Consider the following 23933-nt stretch of genomic DNA (forward strand, 5'->3'; position numbering starts at 1 on the left):
AGCACATAGCAAACGATCAAAGAGAGCAGACAGAGAAGCGGATTTGGCTCAACTGATAGAGAGTCCACCTACTACATGGGAGGTCCAGGGTTCAAACCCAGGGCCTACTGACCCGTGTGGTGAGCTGGCCCATGCACAGTGCTGATGTGTGCAAGGAGTGCCGTGCCACGTAGGGGTGTCCCCCACATAGGGGAGCCCCACACGCAAAGAGTAAGCCCCTCAAGGAGAGCCGCCCCACACAAAAAGGGCACAGCCTGCCCAGGAGTGGTGCCGCACACATGAAGAGCTGATGCAGCAAGAAGATGCAACAGAAAGAGACACCAATTCCTGCTGTCGCTGACAAGAACACAATCAGACACAGAAGAACACACAGTGAATGGACAAAGAGAGCAGACAACGGGGGGGCAGGGGGAGGGAGGGATAAATAAAAAATAAATCTTTAAAAAAAGAAAAAAAAATAAAATAAAAAACATTTAAAAAAAAGAGCAGACAGTGACTGCAAACAATGGGGGGAAAAATAAATATATAAATAAAATCTTAAAAAAAAAAGACTTATACATTGTGACCAAGTGGGATTTATTCTTGGTATGCAAGGCTGGTTCAACATAAGAAAATCAATCAAAGTAATACACCACCTAATAAATTGAAGGAAAAACAAACACATGATCATCTCAATCAACGCAGAAAAGGCATCTGACAAAATCCAGCATCGTTTCTTGATAAAAACACTTTGAAAGATAGAAACAGAAGGGAAATTCCTCAATATGATAAAAGGTGTATATGTAAAACCCCCACCACCATCACACTCAAAGGGGAAAGGTTGAAAGCTTTCCCTCTAAAATCAGGAACAAGACAAAGATGCCTACTGACACCATTATTATTCAACATTTTATTACAAGTTCTAGCTAGAGTAATTAGACAAAAAAATTAAAGGCATCCAAATAGGGAAAGAGGAAGTAAAACTCTCACTATTTGCAGATATATTTAGAAATTTCTGAAATGTCTACAAAAAAGCTACTTGAGCTAATAAATGAGGTCAGCAAAGTGGCAGGATCCAAGATCAGTAAAAACCAATAATGTTTTTGTACACTAGTACTGAACAATCTGAGGAGGAAATCTGGGAGGAAAGTCCATTTACAATAGCAACAGAAAGACCGAAATACCCAGGAATCAATTCAACCAAAGAAGTACAGGACCTATATGCAGAAAACTACAAAATAATGCTTAAAGAAATCAATGAAGACCTAAATAAATGGAAAGACATTCCATGTTCATGGATTGGAAGACTAAATATTGTGAAGATGTCCGTTCTACCCAAACTGACTTACAGATTCATGCAATACCAATCAAAATTCCAACAGCCTACTTTACAGAAATAGAGAAGGGAATTACCAAACTCATTTGGAAGGGAAAGTGTACCTGAATAGCCAAAAGCATTCTAAAAAAGAAGAATGATGTGGGAGGAATTTCACTGCCTGACCTTGAAACACATTACAAAACTACATCAAAACTGCATGGTACTGGCATAAAGACAGACTCATCCATCAGTGGAAAAGAACTGAGAACTCAGAAATACACCCTCATCTCTACAGTCAACTAATTTTTGACAAACCTACCAAGGCCACATTAACGGGCCAAAAACAGTCTCTTCAACACATAGCACTGGGAGAACTGGATATCTATAACCAAAAGAATGAAAGAGGACACCTATTTCACTCCCTACATAAGAATCAATTCAAAATAGATCAAAGACCTAAATATAAAAGCAAGGACCAAAAACTATTAGAAGAAAATGTAGGGAAACATCTTTAAGACCTTGTGGTAGGTGGTGGTTTCTTGGACCTTATACCCACAGCATGCACAACAAAAGGAAAATTACATAAATGGAACCTCCTCAAAATTAAACTTTTGCACCTCACAGGACTTTGTCAAAAGGGTGAAAAGGCAGCTGACTCAATGGGAGAAAATATCTGGAAACCAAGTCTGATAAGGATTTAATATCCATGAGATATATGGAGATGTTAGGACAACAATAAAAAAACAAATGACCCAATTAAAAAGAATGGGCAAAAGACTTGAATAGACATTTGCCCAAAGAAGAAATAAAAATAGAAAGAAAAAAAAAACCACACATGAAAAAATGTTCAATATCACTAGTGATTAGGGAAATATAAATCAAAACTACAACGAGGAGAAGCAGATGCAGCTCAAGCAGTTGGGTACCACATGGGAAATGCTGTGTTTGGTTCTTGGAGCCTCCTAAAGAAAAGGAGTTGACATGATAGGTTGGCGCAGCAAGATGACACAACAAGATACTGCAATAAGTTGACACAGTGAAGAGACACAACGAGGAAACACAATGAAAGACACAAAAAGCAGGGAATGGAGGTGGCTCAAGTGAGTGGGCGCCTCCTTCCCACATAAGAGGTCCTGGGTTCGGTTTCCAGTGCCTCCTAAAAAAATAGATGAGCACACAACAAAGGGACACAGAGCAGACGGCAAGCACAAACAATGTGGGGCGGGGGAAAATAAATAAATAAAAAACAGCTTTTAAAAAAAACTACAATGAGATATTTTTAACACCAATTAGAATGGCCACTATTAAAAAGACAGAACTATAAGTTTTGCAGAGGATGTGGAGCAAAAGGAACACTTATTCACAGTTGGTGGGAATGTAGAATGGTACAGCCGCTGCAGAGGAATGTTTGGCAGTTCCCAAGAAGCTTCATAGAGATTTGCCAAGTGACCCTGCAATACCACTACTGGGTGTATACCCAGAAGAACTGAGAGCAGTGACTCGAAAAGACATCTGCACACAGATGTGCACAGCGGGGTTATTTATGATTGCCAAAAGTTGGAGCAACCCAGCTGTCCATCAACCGATGAATGGATAAACACACTGGTGTATTCACACGATGGAATATTATGCAGCTGTAAGAAAAAATGAAGTTGTAAAGCATGTGATAATATGGATAAACCTGGAGGATATTATGTTGAGTGAAGCAAGCCAGACACAAAAGGAAAAACACTGTATGACTGCGCTACTATGAACCAAATATATTGTGTAATCTCATGGAATTAATAACTTAAATATGGGTCGCCAGACAATAGAATGAGGTCAGAGAATGGAAAGCTGAGAGTTAATTTGTGCCAAATTGATTTCTTTAAGAAAGGATGCGTTAATCTTTGGAAATAAATAGAAAAGGTGAAAGCCCAACATCACATTTGTAACTAGCAGTGCTAGTATGTGGGTATGAAATTGATTCAAAGGAAAAAAATAAATAAAAAAATAAAAAAGAAATTGATTCAAAGGGAAAGTCTAACGGTCATGTATATTAATAAAAGGAAAGTTTAAAAATATAACTTAGAATTGTAGAACATAGTAAAACCACATGAGAAATAGGAAAATGGGTAAAATTGCATATATAAAACTGTTTTCCTTTGAAACTAAACAAATATATGTTAACTCTACAAGATGTTAATATCAGACATTAAAAAAAAACATTATTCTAAGTGAAAAAAACCAGACACAAAGTACTACATATTGTGTGATTCCACTTACATAAAATGTAAATATAAATCAATTTAAAAAGATGAAATTAGATTAGTGGTTATGTAGGGCTGTGGAAGGAATGCTAAGGGGTGTGGAGTTTTTCTTTTTGGAGTAATGAAACTGTTCTAAGATTTTTGGTGGGATGAAAGCACAACATTGTGATTATACTAAAAGTCACTGATTATACACTTTGGATAGATAGTATGGTAAGTGAATATCCTAATATTTCATAACACTGCTTAATAAATAAATAAGGGAGTAGATGTGGCTCAGGCAGGTGGGCACCCACCTCCCAAATGGGAGGTCCCAGGTTCAGTCCCCAGTGTCTCCTAAAGGCAAACAAGCAGACAACAAGCAAATATCAAGCTAAAACAACAAACAGACAACAACAATGAGCAAAAAACAAAGAGTAGATAGTGAGCAAAAACAAATGAGCAGGGGCCGATGTGGCTCAAGCAGCTGGGTGCCCGTCTCCCACACGGGAGGTCCGTGGTTTGGTTTCTGGTGCCTCCTAACAGAAGAAACAAGCAGAGAACGAGCAAACAGACAAGGGAGCCATCTGGGAGGGGAACAAATAAATAAATAAATAAATGTGCGAGAATAGCTGGGAATAGCAGCTATGTACAGCAGGGGAAAGAGAAAGTGAGATGTGATGAACTCTCTTATCTATTTTTTGATTATTATTGGAATAATCAAAATGCTCTAATAATGATTGAATGCTTTCTCCTGAATAATGACAAATACACAATACTAATGTAGGGTGTTACTAATTGGGTGACTGAGGGGGGAAATACACCAAATGTAGGATATGGGCTCTAATTAGTAGTAACTTTTTTTTTAAGATTTATTTTTTATTTATTTCTCTCCCCTTTCTCGCCCCTCCCCCCCAGTTGTCTGCTCTCTCTGTCCATTCGCTGCATGCTCTTCTGTGTCCGCCTGCATTCCTGCCAGTGGCACCCAGAATCTGTGTCTTGTTTTGTTGCATCATCTTGCATCCGTGTGTGCAGCGCAATTCCTGGGCAGGCTGCACTTTCTTTGCACTGGGCGGCTCTCCTTACGGGGCACACTCCTTGTGCATGGGGTTCCCTACGCAGGGGACACCCTTGCATGGCACGGCACTCCTTACGTGCATCAGCCCTGCATGTGGACCAGCTCATCACACAGGTCAGGAGGTCCTGGGTTTGAACCTTGGACCTCCCATGTGGTAGGTGGATGCCCTATCTGTTGGGCCAAATCCACTTCCCTAGTAGTAAGATTTTGATGATACTCTTTCATAGCTGTAACAAATGTTTCACAACGCCAGGCAGTGGTGGGGAGATGTATGGAGCCTTACATGCATGTGTGTTTTATAAAGTCACAAATTTTACTATATATTTACTGTTTATGTATGTTCACATATGAATGATACACTTCAATAAAATTTTATTTTTAAAAGGGGGGTTCTTGAGGGCTCTAGTGACAACCAGACACTATAGGAAAGACAATTCATGAAATCAACATCTCCTCCGAGGGCCCTATTTGGGAATATATGATAACCTATTTCCCCAATATAACATAGTTATACTCATTTATAATTCCCCTACTCAAGACTCATCTTCTCTTTTTATCTGAACCTACAATTATCATTATACTTGTTAAATAATGTCTCAGAGGCTTAAATTTCCTGACTGTTCACTTGCTGGTTGAGCCCTGAATCCCAACAGAATTGCAGCCAACTCCTACTCTCCAGATCCCCACACAACTAGCAAAACGATGATGAGGGACAACCCCTATCCCAAAAAACAAAGAGTATCTACAACTGCAAGCAAAACTGCTCCTTCCCTCTGCCCCTTGAGACCCTCTCAGCCTGAAGCAGTCAGCACAGGATTCCTCAAGACTGAGGAATGAACAAACATAAGGGGAGAGTGTGACCATCGGCAACAAGTAGACTTTATTTTTATTGTGGTTATTCTCATGTGGTAATGGGAGAACCTGTAATATTGATATAAACATAGTGGCGGGAGCAGGTGTAGCTCAAGCAGGTTGAGCGCCTGCTTCCCACGTACAAGGTCCCAGGTTCAATCCCCTGTACCTCCTAAAACCAACCAACGAAAAAGCCAACTCTCATTGGGGGACGGATGGAGCTCAGTGGTTGAGAGCCTGCTTCCCACGTGCAAGGTCCTGGGCTCAATCCCCGGTATCTCAAAAAAAAGATAGTGGCCACCAGGGGTTCAGAAGAGGAGGGGAGGGATGAACAGATGGACCACCGGGCACTTTTAGGGCACTAGAATTGCTTTGTAAGATACTGCAATAATGGATATGTGGCATATGTCAAAGCCTATTAAACTGGACGGTGCAAGGTGTAATCCTCATGTGAACTGCAGGCTTTGGTCAGCAGCAATGCTTCAATACTGGCTTAATTGTAACAAATGTGCCACAGTAATGTCAGGTGTTAATAACAGGGGAAGTGTGGGGGGAGGGCTTCTATGGGACTCTCCTACACCTTTTTTTTTTGAGGTACCAGGGGCCAGGGATTGAATCCGGGATCCTGTATGTGGGAAGCTGGCCCTCAACCACTGAGCCACATCAGCTCCTCTGAGTTGCTGTTTTGTTAGTTTTTTTTTCAGGAGGTACTGGGAACTGAACCAGGAACCTCCCATGTGGCAAGCAGACGCTCAGCAGCTTGAGCCACAGCCCCTCCCTCCCCTATACTTTCTTTTTTAAGATTTATTTATTTCTCCCCACCATCATTGTTTTCGCCGTCTGCTTCTTGTCCATTCGCTGCGTGTTCTTCTGGGTCGGCTTGTCTTCTTTTTGGCTGATCCTGGGACCTTCTGGAGTGGGAGAGAGGTGCTCAATCTCTTGCGTCACCTTAGCTCCCTGGTCTGCTGCATCTCTTATTGTCTCTCCTCTGGGTCTCTTTTTGTTGTGTCATCTTGTTGCACCAGGTCTCTGCACAGGCCAGCTCTCCACGTGGGCAAACTCGCTTTTACCAGGAGGCCCTGGGAATCAAACCCTGGACCTCCTATGTGGTAGACAGGAGCCCAATCACTTGAGCCACATCCACTTCCCTCCCCTATACTTTTGATGTAATTTTTCTGTAATTTAAAACTGCTACAGGGAAGCAGACATGGTTCAACTGACAGAGCATCCGCCTACCATATGGAGGGTCCAGAGTTCAATAGCCAGGGCCTGATCCATGTGGTGAGCTGGCCCACCTGCAGCGCTGCCACGCACAAGGAGTGCCCTGCCATGCAGGGGCGACCCCACGTAGGAGAGCCCCACGTGCAAGGAGTGCACCCTGCAAGGGGAGCCGCCCCACATGAATAGAGCGCAGCCTGCCCAGGAGTGGCAACACACACACAGAGAGCTGACATGGCAAGATAACACAACAAAAGAGACGCAGTTTCCCCGTGCCACCTGCCAGCGCAAGTTGACACAGAACACACAGCGAATGGACAGAGAGAGCAGACAACGGGGGGGGGGGAGATAAATAAAATAAATCTAAAAATAAATAAAACTGCTCTAAAAGTTTATTACAAAAAAACATTATGCTGAGTAATGGTCTCCTTACACAAAGGAGCATATATTACATGAGTCTATATGAAGTTATAGAACAGACAAAACTAATCTATGATGGAAAAAAAATCAAAACTGAGGGAATTCCTAAGGGAAATAAGGGAACTAGTTTATATAATTTGCATGTTAAAGTGTTCAGATCAAAGTGAACTGATGGCTGCATTTTTCTGAGAATTTATTCATCATCTTTATTATAAAAATGACTAATTAAAATACTGCATTTCCATATAACTTTTCTACATAGAGAACCACAAATCAATATCTCACATTTTTCCTTCGACATCAAACAATTTGGAAACTCAAAAGGAGAAGGAAAGTCTATTCTATTTACATGTATTTTTGTTTCCCTTGTTCTTTTGGCTTCCTGATGTCCAGAATTTCCTTCTCCCATTTTAGATGTTCTACAGAGAGGCCTGCTGGTGACAGTTCCTAGCGCTCCCTCACCTGGGAAGGCCAGCTCCCACGTGAAGGGCGTGGGGCTGGCAGCTGTGTTCTCTCGGCCCCTGGTCAACGTGGTGCCCTCCTCTGGCCTCCGTGGTTTCTGGTGCACAGTCCACGAGATTCGACGGTGTGAGCGTGAGCTCTCCGGCCAGGCTCGCAGGGCTTCAGAAGCCCTGTGACTCCCCTGCCCACCACGACAGTGGCCAGGACTCACCCCGCCGCGCCTCCTGGCGCCGTCGCAGCAAGAAGGGTGGAGCGGCCACGGCTCTGCTGGACGCAGGAGCCTGGCTCCCCACTCGGCCTTCTGACGCCGCCCGCGAGAGGGGGGTCAGGGGCACAAGTCCAGCCCCTCGTCAGTCTCTGCTGGTAGAACTAGGGGTGTGGCCGCTGCTGCTTGTTTTTTTCCTATGGTGTCTGGCTGGAGAAGGGCAGTTATTATTGAAAAGTTTTCCATTTTCTAGGCTGCCTCCTTCCCAGCTCCCTCACTAGAGAGCAAGCCTCGGAGGGGGGAGTAGGGCTTTTTTTTTCTATTTTTCTTTGTGCTTGTTGGACCTTACGTGGGACATATGAGGAAAAAAGAAAATCCAAACGTCTTAGCAACCTGTTTTCACAGGTCACAAGGCAAGAAGCTCGTCTGCCTTCTTCTCAGCAAATGTCTAGGTTTTCCGTTGTTGCTAGTGGAATAGGGAGAAGTGTGTCTACCCAATTTTGTCTCAGAACTAGAAGTCCATAAAATACTTTAATATTACATTTAGACATTAAAATATACTTTTATTTTTCAATCAAATTTTATTTAATTTTTGTTTCATTTTTTTAAATAAAAATTACTTTAAAATGTTACATTTTACATTCTTCATCTTCCTGCAGTAGCGTATTAATGCGGGATGATGATGATAGGGTTAAGGAGCAGGGAGGCACTGTGACCTGGCTGTGACTAAGGGGCACTGCAGAGCAGGCCATGACACACAGCACTTGAGAACCCTTCAAGCCAGTTTGAGTTCAGAGGTCCCACGTGCTCACCAGCTGCATGACTTCAGACAAATTCGCCAGCCCCTTGGAGTCCATCAATCAAAAAAATAAGTAATGCCTTCCTGGAAAGTGGATGTGAGGAATGGGCTATTATAGGTATTGTGGCTGGCACATGAAAAGCACCGACCCAATTTTGTGTTATGATATCTACAGCGCTGGAGAGAACTAAGTTGGACCAGGTGAATCTTGTATTCTTGGGCTGTGAGTGAATCATTCACCTTGGACGCGGAGCCTGCCAGGGTGCAGGAGCGGAACAGTGGTTCAGGCTCCTGTGGCTCTGGATACCAGGACTATTTCAGAAATAGTGACTGTGGCTTCTTTCCCCAGTATCTCCAGTACATATCAGTCACAGGAGTCAGGCCACGATTTTAGTTACCCTGCTCCTCCTTTCAGAGGAAGGAGAAACTCATGATTGCCTAACCCTAACCCAAGAACTTTCCCTGTCTAAGACTCTACAAGGCCCAGACTTCTAATTCTCTGCAGGCAGATCACATCTTAAGACAGGAAAAGGATATTTTCAAGATGGCTATGCAGTAGTCTTCACTTTCCTAGAGTTTCTAGAATCCAGTCTGGAAGTCAAGATGGCACAAGGAGACCAACTCTTAGACTCTACTCGAGACTGTCAGCTATCAAGGGTTAAAAGGGATAAGAGGGAAGCAGATGTGGCTCAGGTGATAGGGCCTCCATCTACCATATGGGAGGACCCGGGTTCGAGCCCTGGGGCCTCCTGGTCAAAAAGAAAAAGAGAAAGTGTGCCCGTGCAGTGAGCCAACGCCCACATGGCAAGTCAGTACCTGTGCAGCAAGCCCGCGCATGTGAGTCACGCAGCAAGATGATGACACAACAAAAGAGAGACAAAGGGGAGAGTCAAGCACAGCAGAGACCAGGAACAGAGGTGGCGCAATTGACAGGGAACCTCTCTCAACATCAGAGGTCCCCAGGATCAAACCCCAATGACTCCTAGAGGAGAAAGACAGGAAGAGAAGACAAAGAGAGAAATAATAGAAGATCACACAGTAAATGGACACAGACAGCAAGAACAGCAGGGCAGGGGGAGAGGAAGGGGGAAAATAAATAAATCTTTTAAAAAAGGGGATAACATACATGAAAACAGATAAGCTTTTGGTGTGGTACATGATTTTTGCACGCTATGGAAACAATAAGGTTTCTTAACTCTTGTTGGCACTCCCATTAAGCAGTGTGAGCAATTTTCAGTTTTTCTAGATGTATAGCCTCTTCCTTCGAAATTAGATATAATCACGTTGGAAGATCATACTATGGGAAAAAACTCATAAGGTGAAAAGAAATGTTTTGGCTAACCACCATTCTGAGATGGTTATATGCTCCCAGGTTCAATTGGTCACTTTGGAGCACTTCCCTGAAACCGTGAGCAAACTTCAATCACATATGCCATATTGAGTGAATACACACACATGGAGAAATTTGAGAATGACTTCAAATCAGATGAATTATGGAATTACCAACATGGCTGCTTGGTCTTGCTAAACACTCAGAAATGGAGAGTGATGACAAAGTTTCACACCCTGAACCATCACAGTAAACCAACTTAAAAATGTTGGAGGGCAAGCAGACTTGGCACAGTGGTTAGGGCGTCCGCCTACCACATGGGAGGTCCGCGGTTCAAACCCCGGGCCTCCTTGACCCGTGTGGAGCTGGCCCATGTGCAGTGCTGATGCGTGCAAGGAGTGCCCTGCCACGCAGGGGTGTCCCCCACATAGGGGAGCCCCACGCGCAAGGAGTGCGCCCCTTAAGGAAAGCTGCCCAGTGCGAAAGAAAGTGCAGCCTGCCCAAGAATGGTGCCACACACACGGAGAGCTGACACAACAAGATGACGCAGCAAAAAGAAACAGATTACCAGTGCTGCTGCTAAAGATAGAAGCAGTCACAGAAGAACACACAGCGAATGGACACAGACAGCAGACAATGGGGGGAGATGGGGAAGGGGGGAGGGGGAGGGGAGAGAAACAAAAAAATTAAAATCTTAAAAAAAAAATGTTGGAGAACATTGGTAGAAAAAATTAACTATGAAAGCAGAGAATGTCCCCCATCCATGTTTTACTCCCCATAGTGCAATTTATTTTGAAATGCATCAGAAAAAGAAGATGGATTGATGGATGGATAAACAGGTACAATTCGTTTGTTTTGTTAAAGATTTATTTATTTATTTCTCTCCCCTTCCCCCCACCCCCAGCTGTTTGCTCTCTGGGTCCATTCACTGTGCATTCTTCTATGTATGCTTATATTCTTGTTGGCGGCACCGGGAATCTGTGTGTCTCTTTGTTGTTGTTGCGTCATCTTGCTGCCTCAGCTCTCCATGTGCGCAGTGCCACTCCTGGGCAGGCAGCACTTTTTCTAGCATGGGGTGGCTCTCCTTATGGGTGCACTCCTTGCACGTGAGGCTCCCCTACATGGGGGACACCCCTGTGTGGCACGGCATTCCTTGCAAGCATCAGCACTGTGCATGGGCCAGCTCAAGACACGAGTTAGGAGGCCCAGGGTTTGAAGCCTGGAACTCCCATGTGGTAGGTGGATGCTCTATCCATTGAGTCAAAGTTCCAGGTACAATTTCGTTGTTGTCTCATTTTAAGAAGCTGCCATGGCCACCCCACCTTCAGCAAGCACCTCACTCACCAGTCAGCAGCCACCAACATCGAGGTGAGACCCTCCACCTGCATAAAGATGATGACTGGCACAAGGCTCAGATGACAACTAGCATTTTTAGCAAGAAAAAAATTAACTTTTTTTAGGAGGTACTGGGGATTGAACCCAGGACCTCATATATGGAAAGCAGGCACTCAACCACTGAGCTACATCCACTCCCCAATGAGAGTTGGTTTCATTTATTTTTGTTCTTAGGAGGTACTGGGGACAGAACCCAGGACCTCGTACATGAGAAGGTGCTCAACCACTTGAGCTGTATCAGTTCCCAAGAAGATATTCTTTTAATTAAGGTGTGCACACTGTTTTTTTTAGACATACTGCTATTACTCCCTTAATAGACCATGTATAGTGTCAACCTAAGTTTTAAATGCACTGAAACCAAAAAGTTCATGTGAATCACTTTATTTTGATATTCACTTTATTGCACTGGTCTGGAACCAAACCCACAATATCCCTGAGATAAGCCTGTACATCTGAGAACATAAACTGTAAAAGCTATTTACAGAGACGCATCTCATAACAGCAATAAAACAATTAGACACAATCAAACCTGGAACATTCTCTGATAAATGAAAGGAAGTCAACAAGTAGGATCCCATAACTGACACCTACCTCTCTGCTCAAGGCATTTCATTATTAAAATGTATCTCCACCAGGTAAACAAAGAAAAGTATTAACATCATAACCCACACCTGACAAGAGAATTCATGGGTAACGGCACACAGGAAGCAAACCAGATTTCTCAACAATACTAATGTGGGATCTTTAACCACAGAATCGACTACAAAGACCGGAATAAAGGTTTCTTTTGCTTCTCAAAGTTCTAAGGAGCAACGTCAGTGAAAGGGTATCTTCATCCCCTTAAGAACATAAGTACAACAGGGTGAAGCCAATCGTTTCCTCACACTTGCAAAATCCAACTATTCTTTCTACCTTCCTAAATTACAAGGTGTACATTTCAATCCGCCATCCTAAGCCTCAATAAAAGCCCAAATTCCAGCTTCGTAATAATGTGCTTGTTAAAGGGTATTATTTTCATTCAATGCTTAAGATCAAATGCCTTAATCCTTAATACAATCCCAAATTTAAAAACTGTTACTATTCAGGAACACTTTGGAGAAGGAAAAAAACAGCATTTCTGGCACTGGTAGCTAGCTATGGGGGAAAAACAGTTTTTTTCCTACTGAAAAAAAGAAAAACTTAGTGACTAAAATGACAAATCCAAATCTAACCTTCCTCACAACTGAGTAATCACTAGAACCGAAACGCTCATTTGGAGAACAGCTGCTAGTCTTGGGTTGAGGGATAAGAAATCAGGAAAAATCGTAAAGCAGTGGACAGAGTGCTGGCACCAAACCCTAAGGCCAACGACACCAGAACCAGCGCACAAAGCCTGCAAGAAGCTTTCTCAAGATGCTTTCTGTGCCTACCCATGTCCCCAACCACGACGAGACTGGTTGCTTGTTTTTTTTTTTGTTTTTTAAAGTGCAGTTGAGATGGCTCTGCGACTTGAAGTTCTATTTCTGGGCAAAGGTCTGCTTGATTCAGGCACGGACAGAGGTGCCGCACTCAGTGGCGCCACGTGGGACCTGGGCCAGGCTGAGCAGTGTCCGGCTCAGGGCCCTGGCACTGAGACCCTGAGGTCACTCTTACCTGCAGATGTCCAGGGTGTACCTCAAAACACACGGGGGCAGGGGCAGGGAACACAGAGAAGTATAAATGAAACAAGGCAGGTGCAGGCGCTGGCAGCACCACTGCCTCTACTTCTGTGTCTGGTATTTTCCATAATGAAAATCACCCTGCTGTCTTGGGAAAGCCCTTGCCCTCGGCTCGGCCCTTTTCTGTCCTCTGGGGCCACATCGAGCTCCCAATGCCTGCTCCCGGGCACCCAGGCCTGGCCCACTTTGGGCGCCTTCCCAGCGCCCACACACATGCCCAAGACCTCCAGGGCTCTCGGCCACACAGGACCCAGCCCAAACTTCTCCACAAGGCACCGAGACTCCTGGGGGGTCCCACCGCCGGCTCACTGACCTCACCCCTTCTGCTCCTGAGCTGGCCAGCCTGCTCCCTTCTAGAACAAGCAGATCCAGCTCCTTGTCTCTGCTCAACCACCAGCTCGTCAGAGCACACAGGTGAGGGCTGCCATCTTACTTTACGGTGAGCAGCTTACTTTCCCCATGTGGTTGCAACCTCGGTCCTAAGAAGGTAACAGGTATGCAAATAAACAGGACTGAATGCTTACCAGTTCAACTGGCAGCCCTTCGTGAGGCTGTTTGCTTAGAATGCAAAATGGCAATGGGGAAGGGGCAGTTGGATTACTGCTGCTGGGCTAAGAAACTGTCAGATCAGCAGTCACTGCGTGGACCAAATCAACTGGGAAAAGGAGACACTTACTCCTGAACTCCCAGGGGTAGACAGCTGGACATTTCCCTAACCTTAGAGCTGCCTTAGTGCAATGCTATTGCTAAACAGACGTTTTCTGTTACACTACTCTTCCCCGCAACCAAATTCAAAGCTTCAAGAGAAAAGCATGCTAAGATTCTGATGTGCTTTCTGCAACTGCACAATGCTCTGTGGGTTACAGAATGTGACTGAAAGGCACCAGGGACTCAAATGGTTCATTATACTGAAAAGTAATAGGGAGCAGAAGGGGCTCAAACGATTGAGCGCCACTCTCCCACATGGGAGGTCCCGGGTTCAGTTCCTGGTGCCTTCAAAAGAGAAGACGAGCAGACACAGAGTTCACAATGAATGGACACAGAGAGCAGACAGCAAGTGCAGACAATGAGGGGGAAAGAGAAATAAATAAATCTTTAAAAAAGAAAAGTAATAAATACATGATTCTCTGTAAATGGAAACTCTCCGAACAAGAAGAACAGCAGCGCATTTGCCAGGCATTCTGGACCAGTCTACTGGCCCTCATGATGTGTGGTCTCTGGGAGACACTCTTTTTGGCTAATCCATCAGTCCTGGATTTCCTTTCTCCTCACTCCAGGGTGAATCACTGCAACAACCATCCCAGAAGAAAGATGAAACAGGTCATAGCAGTTTCAAAACCATTTTGTCTAATCCATGTTGAGAGAGTAAGAGAATCAATTTAGTTAAAAATCAATTTAGTAGATCAGGACCAATTTTCTTTTAAATGAAAAAAGAAAATAGAACATAATAAAAAATCAGAGTACACTGCCTGTGGCAGTCTGAGGCTTTAATGGACCCCAGAAAAAAAGACATCCTGAGAAGTGATCCATTCCTGGGGATGTAAACCTATTGTAGGTGGGTCCTTTTGATTAGGTCACTTCAGTGAGGCGTGACCCAGGGTAGTTCTTAATCCTCTTACTGGAGTCCCTTAGAAATGGGATGACTACAGAGAGAAAAAAGAGAGAAAGCCACAGATGAAGCAGTTAGAAGCTAAAAGTAACAGCACCAAGAAGAGAAGGCAGAGTCCATCTGCTGGCAGATGCTGCCATGTGCCCTTCCAGTTGAAAGAAGAGCCCAGGATCACCCACAGGGGGAGAGAGCAACACCTGATGATGCCTTCATTTGGGCATTTTTCTCGGCCTCAGAACTGTAAACTTACAAGCCAATAAGGCCCCATGGTATGGAAAACGGATGTGGCTCAACTAATTGGGTTCCCATCTACCATATAAAAGGTCCAGGGTTCGGTGCCCAGGGCCTCCTGGTGAGGGCAAGCTGGCCCACGTGAAGTGCCAGCCCACGTGGAAATGCCGACCCACGCAAGAGTGCTGCCCTGCGTGGAAATGCCACCTCAAAGCGGAAAGTGACCCCACACAGGACTGCCAGCTGACGCCAAGAGCTGGCACAGCAAGATGATGCAACAAGAGACACAAAGGAGAAAACAAGAAAACATACCAGAACAGGGGAGCTGAGGTGGCACAAGAGAGTAATTGCCTCTCTCCCACTCCAGCAGGTCCCAGGATCGGTTCCCAGAGCTGCCTAATGAGAATACAAGCAGACACAGAAGAACACACAGCGAATGGACAGAGAGAGCAGACAATGGGGGGAACAGGGGGGAGGAGGGGAGAAATAAATAAAATAGATCTTTGAAAAAAAAAGCCAACCCATTTCTGGGATACTGCTTTCGGCAGCCTTATCACTGAGCTATGCCCGCTTGCATCATAGCCGTAATTGAGAAATGCCAATAAATTAGAGCATTTTTTAAAAATTTAACTTTGTTCAGGTTGAGATCATGCCACTTGATAGTGAGTGTCAAGCAGGGATAAAGTCCAAACAGTGCCTTCCCATGTGAGAGTCAGACTATAAGCCTCATCTGATTTAAGTGTAAAAACACACATAACCCTTGGGAGGGGATACAGCTCAAGTGGTTGAGCACCTGCTTCCCATGTACACAGTCCTGGGTTCAATCTCTGGTACCTCCTAAAAAACAAAAAACACACAACCTAACTAAAATGTGCACCTAAGTATCTTACAAAAAGGAATGGTATCTAGACACAATAGTGTAAAGATAAATAGAACACAAGTCTGTTACATAAATTGGCAACCGTGTTTTCCAAACCCCAAATCAGGACTTGTATGTGAAAAGTACAAGTAGCTATGCGGGGGGGGAAGGTACCAGAACAGGAGAGTGGGCACCTAACTGGTCATTTGCACACCCTTGGTCCCTCACCTCGAGCAGCTGGTGGGCTTCTCTGCCAATGCACTCATCCCTTCAGACTTACCTACAAAATTTGTTCAGCAAATTTTTGTCTTTTATATATACATAGATCACACAAAATGTTACATTTAAAAAAATGAGGTTCCCATATACCCCACTACCCACCCTACCCACACCCTACAAATTATCCATCTCCCTACAAGCTGCTCTAGCCCCCCAGTTCTTCTCCACATCTGCATCCCTATCATCCAGCACAGTTCATGGGTATAACAGGGGTGCAAAAGATGTTTGGGGAATTAAGTACAGACCGAGGAACCCCGTGGGCTTCATCACATAATCACGTGGGCCGGGGTGGTCCTGGATGGGACGGAGCTGGCCCAGGGCATTTTACAGGAAACCTGCTCTGGTCTGCTAGCCATCTGGCAGCTCACACCATCTCTAGAAATGAGAGACTGATTCAGTCCTGTTGGAGAAAACTGGGCCACACTACAACAAGCCTTAGTATTGCTTGACAAAAACATTAAGACAAGTGGCTGAATTCCCTGGAGAAATCCAATCGAACCACATTTTTAAAGGTTTAAACCTGCAAATCATTAAAGGAGTTAAAATATAAATGTCCAAGCTGTACTCTCTAAAGCCGTATGTCATTACATCTGCTGGTTAACCTTGCACTTGTAATGATTTAAGCATCAAATTTTGTGAGTTGGAAGTGACTTAACATTCAACAGGAGGGGTGCAGAGCAGGAAGTCTGCTAGCTGGGGAATGGCAGAATGCATATAAAATGTGTGAAGTCATGTCCGTGCCCGTGCTCTCAAAGCTTTCTATTTGGCCTGCCTATGCAAAAATGAGTAGACAAGTGGCCAGAATATGGATAAAAAAACAAAATTCCCGGCTTAGGCAACTCTATGTAACAACTGATGATCTCTGCTAATAGAGTCAACATAATTAATCATTAGCCTTGCCTGTGCCTAAATTTTGCCAAGGCCTCCAGCTCTAAAATCTGTGATAGTTTTACCAGTCTTTCACTTCTATCCCCAAAGCTCTGGAATCTCATTGCTTCCCTCTCTCAATATTGCTGAATGTTCAAAGCTTCTGAAGAAAGCCAGTCAATTCCATCCTTTCCCATTTCTCCGTGTCCAAGTGCTTACCTTGGTGGACTGAGAGAGGTGGGGAGCCAGCCCCATTAAGCGCCTCTAGGCCACCTGTAACCTGTCCCAGCAGTGCCACTCCACCACCCACCCTCCTGGCCACCAGCATGCCACAGAATGGCCAGGTCAGTGGCAGCAGAGTACCACCCCAGCAGCGCAGCATCTTCCCCAACCAGGTCTAAGTGTCCCTGTCAGGGAAAGGTCCAGGGACAGCAAGGGTCCCTCCAAGGTGACCGCCTCCTCCTGGGGTCCAGTGCTGACAGCCTGAGTCACCTTCTCAGACTTGAAACATCCTTGAAGAACTGATACTCCCCTGGACCTAGACCCGCGTTTTCATAACCTAGCAAGAGGAGGAAAGAAAGTGGGAGAAAGAGCATCTCGTGGCCCACTGACCTCATGACCCACTGGTGGTCCCCAGCCACACCCGACTTCAAATGACCTAATGGGCCACCTTGTAAGGCAAGGGGTGCTTAGTACAGCCGGCAGGGAAGAAGGCTGGGTGGTGAGGTCAGGGGTAGGGCTAGGGGTCGCCACTGGTGCAGCCAAATGCACACTCACGCAGTCATCAAAAAGAAAATGACAGGTCACTTAAGCACATCATAGAACATTTATTTTGAACAGGATAGACATTTGATTAAAACTCTTGTTCTCCATGGCAGCGGTAACGCTCAACCCACATCTCTATTTCCCGTCTCCTTAAAATGTGATCTTCACCAGCTACTGTAGGCCTGGAACTAAAGCCGCGTTTTAAAAACTACATAAACCAGAGCCTTGTTGAGCTACGTCCTAAATCCAACTGCCAAGATGTAACGTCACTGAAATCAGGCAAAGCTCAACAAGCGAGCCGTCCGTAAAGAGATGTACATCTTTTGCTTTGCATCCAAAAGATGAAGTCAAGTAAACGGTACTTGGCTCTAAATTAACTTTACACCCAACTGGCTGCAAAATACCAACCCTCGAAAACTTTCTAGCCCCCAACTCGGCCCCACCTGCCCCCCCCCAGCTCCCTCCACGAGACCACCACGTCCCCGGCGGCCGGCTCGCCCCGGGGGAGAAGGGCCCGCGGGCCCGGAGGGGCAGGTCTCGGCCTCTGGGGCGCTGTGGGTGGGCGATGCGCGGCGTCAAAGGAGCGCTTCCAGCCGAGGCCGGCACCCCAACGACGGGCCAGGACGCGGGCCGCCAGGTGCCGTGCCGGGGCCGGCATCCTCCTCCCGACTGAGCCGTGCGCTCCCGCGTCCTCGGCCCCGGCCGGATCCCCGCCTCGGAAGCCCCGCGGCCGTCCCCGCCCGCGCTCGTCCCACCCGGCCTCAGCCGAGTCCCCGCGGGCGCCCTTCTGGCCCAGGCAGCCACGCCGCGAGCGCCCGCCGGCGCCCCGCATCCGCGACCCTCCGCTGGGCGGCCCCAGGCCCGCGGCCGCCCCCGGCCCCCGGCTCCGTCCGGCGAGGCCCCCGGCCCCTCTCACGCGGCTCCCCGCCCTCCAGGCCCCCGACCCCGCCGGCCCTGCCTGGCTCCCCACTCCCACCGGAGCCCAGGGCCTTCCCGCGCAGCCGGGTCCCTCGCGGGCCCGCCGACCCTTACCTTCTTCCCCTTCTTGCCCTCCTCCTCCATGACGCCCACGTGCGGCCCCGCGCCGCGGCCCGGCCCGCCCGGGAGCCCGCGCCGCCAGCGCCGCTACATGCTCGCCCCGGGCCCCGCCGCCGCCGCCGCCGCGCTCATGGCCGCCGCCCCGCCCCTCGGCCCGCCCCTCGGCCCGCCCCGCCCGGCCCCGCGCCGCGGCTCGCCCCCGGCCGCCAGAGACGGCCCGCGCCCCCACCCCCGCACTTCCGGGCCCGAGTGGAAGCGGCCGCGCCGCCCCGCCCCGCGTGCACGAGCCGGGGAAACGAGAGCGCGCCCGCCCTCAGCCGGTTCCCGCACCCCCGCAGGGCGAGCGGGAGCGCGCGCGGCGGCCGGCCCAGACCTCGGCTCCGGCTTCTCGACTCGGCCGCCATCTTTAGGGCGGCCGGCTTCCCGGCCTGCCCCGCGCCCAAAGAGGCCGCGCTCAGCCCCGTAGCGGGCGGGGGCAGGGCGGGGCCGTGCAGGAGAGGGTGGGCGGGGTCAGTTGATAGGCGGGCGGGGCCGGCGGCGCAGGGGCGGGGCCGGCGGCGCAGGGGCGGGGCCGGCGGCGCAGGGGCGGGGCCGGCGGCGCAAGGGCGGGGCCGGCGGCGCAAGGGCGGGGCCGGTGGGTCGGTGGTGGACCTGGCGACCGCGCCGAACCCGGGGCGGGTGCCACTTCCTTTTTATTCTGTGTTTCTCTGTTATGTCCCCTAGGTTCTTTGGGCCACAGTCCTTTTCTAAAACTTCCTCTCTGTACTAATGCCGTCCTCGTTGGGCAAACCCATCGGGAAAGGAGAAATGCAGTAGCCAGGATCCCAGCCCCTAGCGGAATAGCAGTCAGAGGCCCTTACGAGTCATCTAGTATCACGGCCACGTGTTACAGAGGCGGCCCCAAGAATCAGGCGATTTGACCAAAAGCACGCCGCAATTTGTTGTTCACGGCCCAGTGTGTTTTGTTACTAAACCAAGCTGCCCGAAAGAACCTTGTGGCCTGTCTATAATGTAAACTGATACCAAAGGAAACTAGAATTTGTCGCAACTGATGTTTTTTAAGGAATGGCTACTGAGCCGATTATAACTTCATCATCTCTTCACGTTGCATTTCCTGCTCTGAGAATTTTGAGCTGTGCTCACTTCAGCCTTGCTCCTTTGCCAGGTAGCACGATGCGAAGCTTTGCCAGTAGGAGGCGCTGGAGACACACTGTAGGAGGAAGAGGTCCCCGCTGTCTCGGAAGGCTTCTGCGGGCTGGAAGCGTCTCCCGCACCTATCCCTGCGGGGCACGCGGCTTCCCCAAGGCCCAGTTCCTGCAGTGCACCACTGCCACCCCCTGCACCCCCTTGGGCACTTTCATATCGGAGTGCCTCTGGCAAGACGTTTCCCCAAGAACAGTTTCCCTGGCAGTCAAGGATATATGGATTTCCAACAAGTTCTGCCCAAACTGTGAGCCACGGCAATGCCCTCTCAAACAAGGTCTGGGTCTCCCCGCCCTGCGGCTGGGGGTGGCAGTCATTCTTCCTGGGATGTTCATCTCAGCTCTCAGGGTGGTAGTGGCTCCTAGGAGCTACTATTCCTGTATTCTTTAGAATTCTTTACTTTTTAACAAGCCTTGTTGCCCTCATCCTCTGTTATACTTAATATTAATATTAGACATTTCCTGTTGACGTAACTGTGTGGTTTCTTTCTCTTGATCAGACCCTGTCTGATACAAATACCAAAGAAACAGCAGGTTCTCTATTACTCCATAAAGGCATAGGTGCTCTGTCCCTTTAGCAGATAAAGCAGAAGTGCAGGAAATGACCTTTCAATCTACCTTCTGAAATAATTCAGCTAGCCACATCCACAGACACAAATATTACAATGCACTTGGTTGTTATTTTCTCACCATTCTGAGTGAATGCCTGATTTTTAAGGGCTTCCACAATCTCCCATTAATGTAGCTTTCTCCACTTATCTCTTTGTAATGCAGTAAATAACCCTACTAAGCCTTCCCTGAGCCTGACCCTGGATTTACCCTCTTCAGGCTGGTCCCATCAACTGCAGTACCTGTGCCTCATCCCTGCATGCATCAGCCTACTAGGAACCGGAAGGGGTAAGAGACACCAATGAATCCAGCTGCATTATCAACAAAATAATATTTCTTCTGTTGTGCTGAAAATAAAATAAACAGACTTTTTAAAAAAGGTTCAGAGCAAGTTTTTCTGAGCTAATGTTGCATTAATGCACAAGCAGCATCAAAAAGGGGTTTCTGCTCGAAGGCGTGAGCTGGGGGAGCAGCTTTTACGGCTGTTTTTATAAGTGAGAAGGGATTAAAGGGACGTGATTTGTGATTACTGTAGAGACTACAGGGGCTGTTTGGGCAGAGTGTCCTAGTTTGTTAATTAGCAACCAGGATGTGATCATTTGGTGATGTTGGCCATTTGGTAAAGATCAGTAGACTTTGCTAGGATCAGCTTGAACACTTTGTTACAGTTCTTTCTCCCAGGCTGGGGCACCACAAAGGATTGTTGGTGTGTTGGTTTGTGAGCCTGCTTCAGTTAACCTCCATTTCTTCATTATAATTACCTGGATAAAATGGAAATTCAAGCAAATTAAGATGGATAGTGTGATGGTTAGGCTAATGTGTCAACTTGGCCAGATAATTGTGTCCAGTTGTTTGGTCAAGCAAACACTGGGCTAATTGTAATATAAGGACATTTATGGACTTTAGTCGCCGGTGACTTTATAATTACATCAATCAGGAAGATTGCCTGCAATTACATCAGCAATGAGCGATGCTTTATCCAATCAGCTGAATGCCATAAAAGGGGAAGTGATTCCAGCATTGAGTGAGAATTTCCCAGCTCGTGTTTGGACAGCCAAGTTCTCCCAGAAACTCATCAAGAACCTTCAATGAACTTTCATCAGAGGCCCTGGTTTGCAGCTGCCTGTGGAACCTGGATTTGTGCATCCCCCACGGACACCTGAAAGACTCATAAAATCTCTTACTATTGAGAGATATCTCTGTCGATTCTGTTTCCCTAGAGAGCCCTGACTAATACAGCTTGGTACCGGGAGTGGTTCTTGAGGAACAGAGCCTTAAACCAGCCTTTGGTGGTTCTGGGAGTTTTGCAATTGGCTCTCTTCTCTAACTGGATTCTAGGGCACTAATGACTCCCTTTCCAAGAATGAAGAGGTCACTAACATTCTGTGGAGTGAGTTGGCAATCGAGATATGCAAAATAGCATCACTGAATTCCCCTACTTCCACGCTTATAAGAAGTAAGGATCTGGGTGAGAGTTTTCAACACTTTAACAGAATTTTGTGGAGTCAAAAGGTGTAATGATGTTGGCTGGCTCCTCCTAGATACTGGATACTGTTACAAAAAAAAAAAAGAGATGAGTTAAAGGCTTCAAATTTGAAATTTAAACACTGCATGAATGATGCAAAAGTTTCCATGTGTGCTCTGAAAGAAAATCTTGTTCCTGTAGCCACAGGCTCAAGATATCTGAAAACCAATTTCAGACTCTCATTGCCAAGTAGCAGAGTTACAAAGGAAACTAAAATCTCAACCCCGCAGGCTTTCTGCAGTTAAAGTGAAAGCATTGATTGGAAAGGAGTGGAACCCAGAGGATTGGGATGGAGACATATGGGATGATAATAATATTGGTAGGGACTTTGAAACCCTAAATTCTGCTGAGACTTCACCAGATAAACCTGTGATGGCCCGACCTGTGGAGACCACACCTTGTCAGCCTTGTATCACCCAGCCTCCAGCCTGCTCCAGGGAGTCCAGGCCTCCCTCCAACCCAGAGGTGGGTACCAGCCCAACTGAAGCCTGCAATGCCCAGCCTCTGGCCTGCCCCAGGGAGTCTGGACCTCCTCCCAGCCCTGAGGCACATACCAGCCTGACTCCAGCATGCACTGCCAAGCCTCCAGTCTGCCCTGAGGAAACTGCCTTCCAACCCCTGCCTGAAAAGATTAATCCTGTCTCACCATAAGAAAATGCAAAGGAATGCCCTGAGGTCAGTAGCTTGCAAGACATTTCTAATCCTTCTCCTTACCCACCCCCACCACCCCACTTCTCTTCTAGACCTATTACTAGACTAAAATCGAAACAAGCCCCCAAAGGTGAAATACAAAGTGTGACCCATGAGAAAGTAAGGTATACTCAGAAAGAACTGCATGAGTTTTCCAACTTATATAGGTAGAAATCAGGGGAATATGTGTGGGAGTAGATACCAAGGTTATGGGATAATGGTTGAAGGAATATAAAGTTGGATCAGGCTGAATTTATTTATATGGGCCCTGTAGCAGTTTGATATTATTGATGAATTCCAAAAAGAAATACTGGACTATGTTTGTAATCTGATCTGTACCTGGGCATGATTGAGTTATGATTAGGACATTGAGTCCCTACCCCTTGGTGGGTGGGGACTCACAGATAAAAGACATGGCAAAGAACAGAGTTGAGGGTTTCTGATGTTGGAGTTTGATGCTGAAGACTTAAGCTGGAGCCCAAGGAAGTCAGCACACAGAGGAAAGAGAAGGCAGCCCCAGGAAGAGAAGAAACTTGAACCCAGAGAAAAGCAAGCCCCAGGAACATAGGAACCCAGGAAGCCTGAAGCCTTGCAGCCGTCAGCAGCCATCTTGCTCCAACATGTGGAAATAGACTTTGGTGAGGGAAGTAACTTATGCTTTATGGCCTGGTAACTGCAAGCTCCTACCCCAAATAAACACCCTTTATACAGGCCAGCAGATTACTGGTATTTTGCACCAGCACCCCTTTGGCTAACTAATACAGGCCCACTAAGCAGAAATTCTGAATTCAACATTATAGCTCAAGGGGCTAGAAAGGGCTCTAACAGTTTGTTTGGGTGGCTGATTGAAAAATGGACCAAAAGGTGGCCTAGCACCTCTGAGGTGGAGATGCCTGATTTGCCCTGGTACACAGTGGAAGAGGGAATTCAAAGGCTTAGAGAGAAATGGAAAGCTAAAAATGGATTTATCATTTGAGAACTGCCCACCCACCCCAGGAATGTCCAGAGGACACACCTTTAAGCAGGATTGTGAGGAATGAATTTGTAAGATTAACTCCATCTTCCCTAAAGAGCTCTGTGGTTGCTCTCCTCTGCAGTCACAATATTACTGTGGGGTGGGCTGTAATGGAATTAGAATCCTTAACCATTATGGGGATGATTAGATCTCTTGGTCCAGTAAAAGTCAAGTATTGGCAGTTAATTGCCAAATACAAGGTGGGCGTGGCTACTGCAATGAAAGGCAGATTCAAAGTAGCACTCAAAATAGTCTGAGTTGCA

The 23933-nt window shown here is 46.8% G+C and overlaps 1 protein-coding gene across 2 annotated transcripts in view; it reads right to left on the bottom strand.

Annotated features, from left to right (window-relative positions):
* CCM2 (CCM2 scaffold protein) overlaps window positions 1-18760 on the bottom strand; it is a 119292-nt gene extending 100532 nt beyond the window's left edge. The window contains exon 1 of one of the 2 annotated variants that reach the window (XM_058296665.2): window positions 18624-18760. In XM_058296665.2, the coding sequence (XP_058152648.1) occupies window positions 18624-18653 (30 nt within the window). In that variant the 5' untranslated portion in view covers window positions 18654-18760. The remainder of the gene's footprint in view (window positions 1-18623) is intronic. The other variant, XM_058296666.2, reaches the window with a different exon arrangement.
* Between the last annotated feature and the right edge of the window lie 5173 nt (window positions 18761-23933).

The sequence above is a fragment of the Dasypus novemcinctus genome, chromosome 5 (assembly GCF_030445035.2).
Source record: "Dasypus novemcinctus isolate mDasNov1 chromosome 5, mDasNov1.1.hap2, whole genome shotgun sequence".
Classification (NCBI taxonomy): Eukaryota; Metazoa; Chordata; class Mammalia; order Cingulata; family Dasypodidae; genus Dasypus; species Dasypus novemcinctus.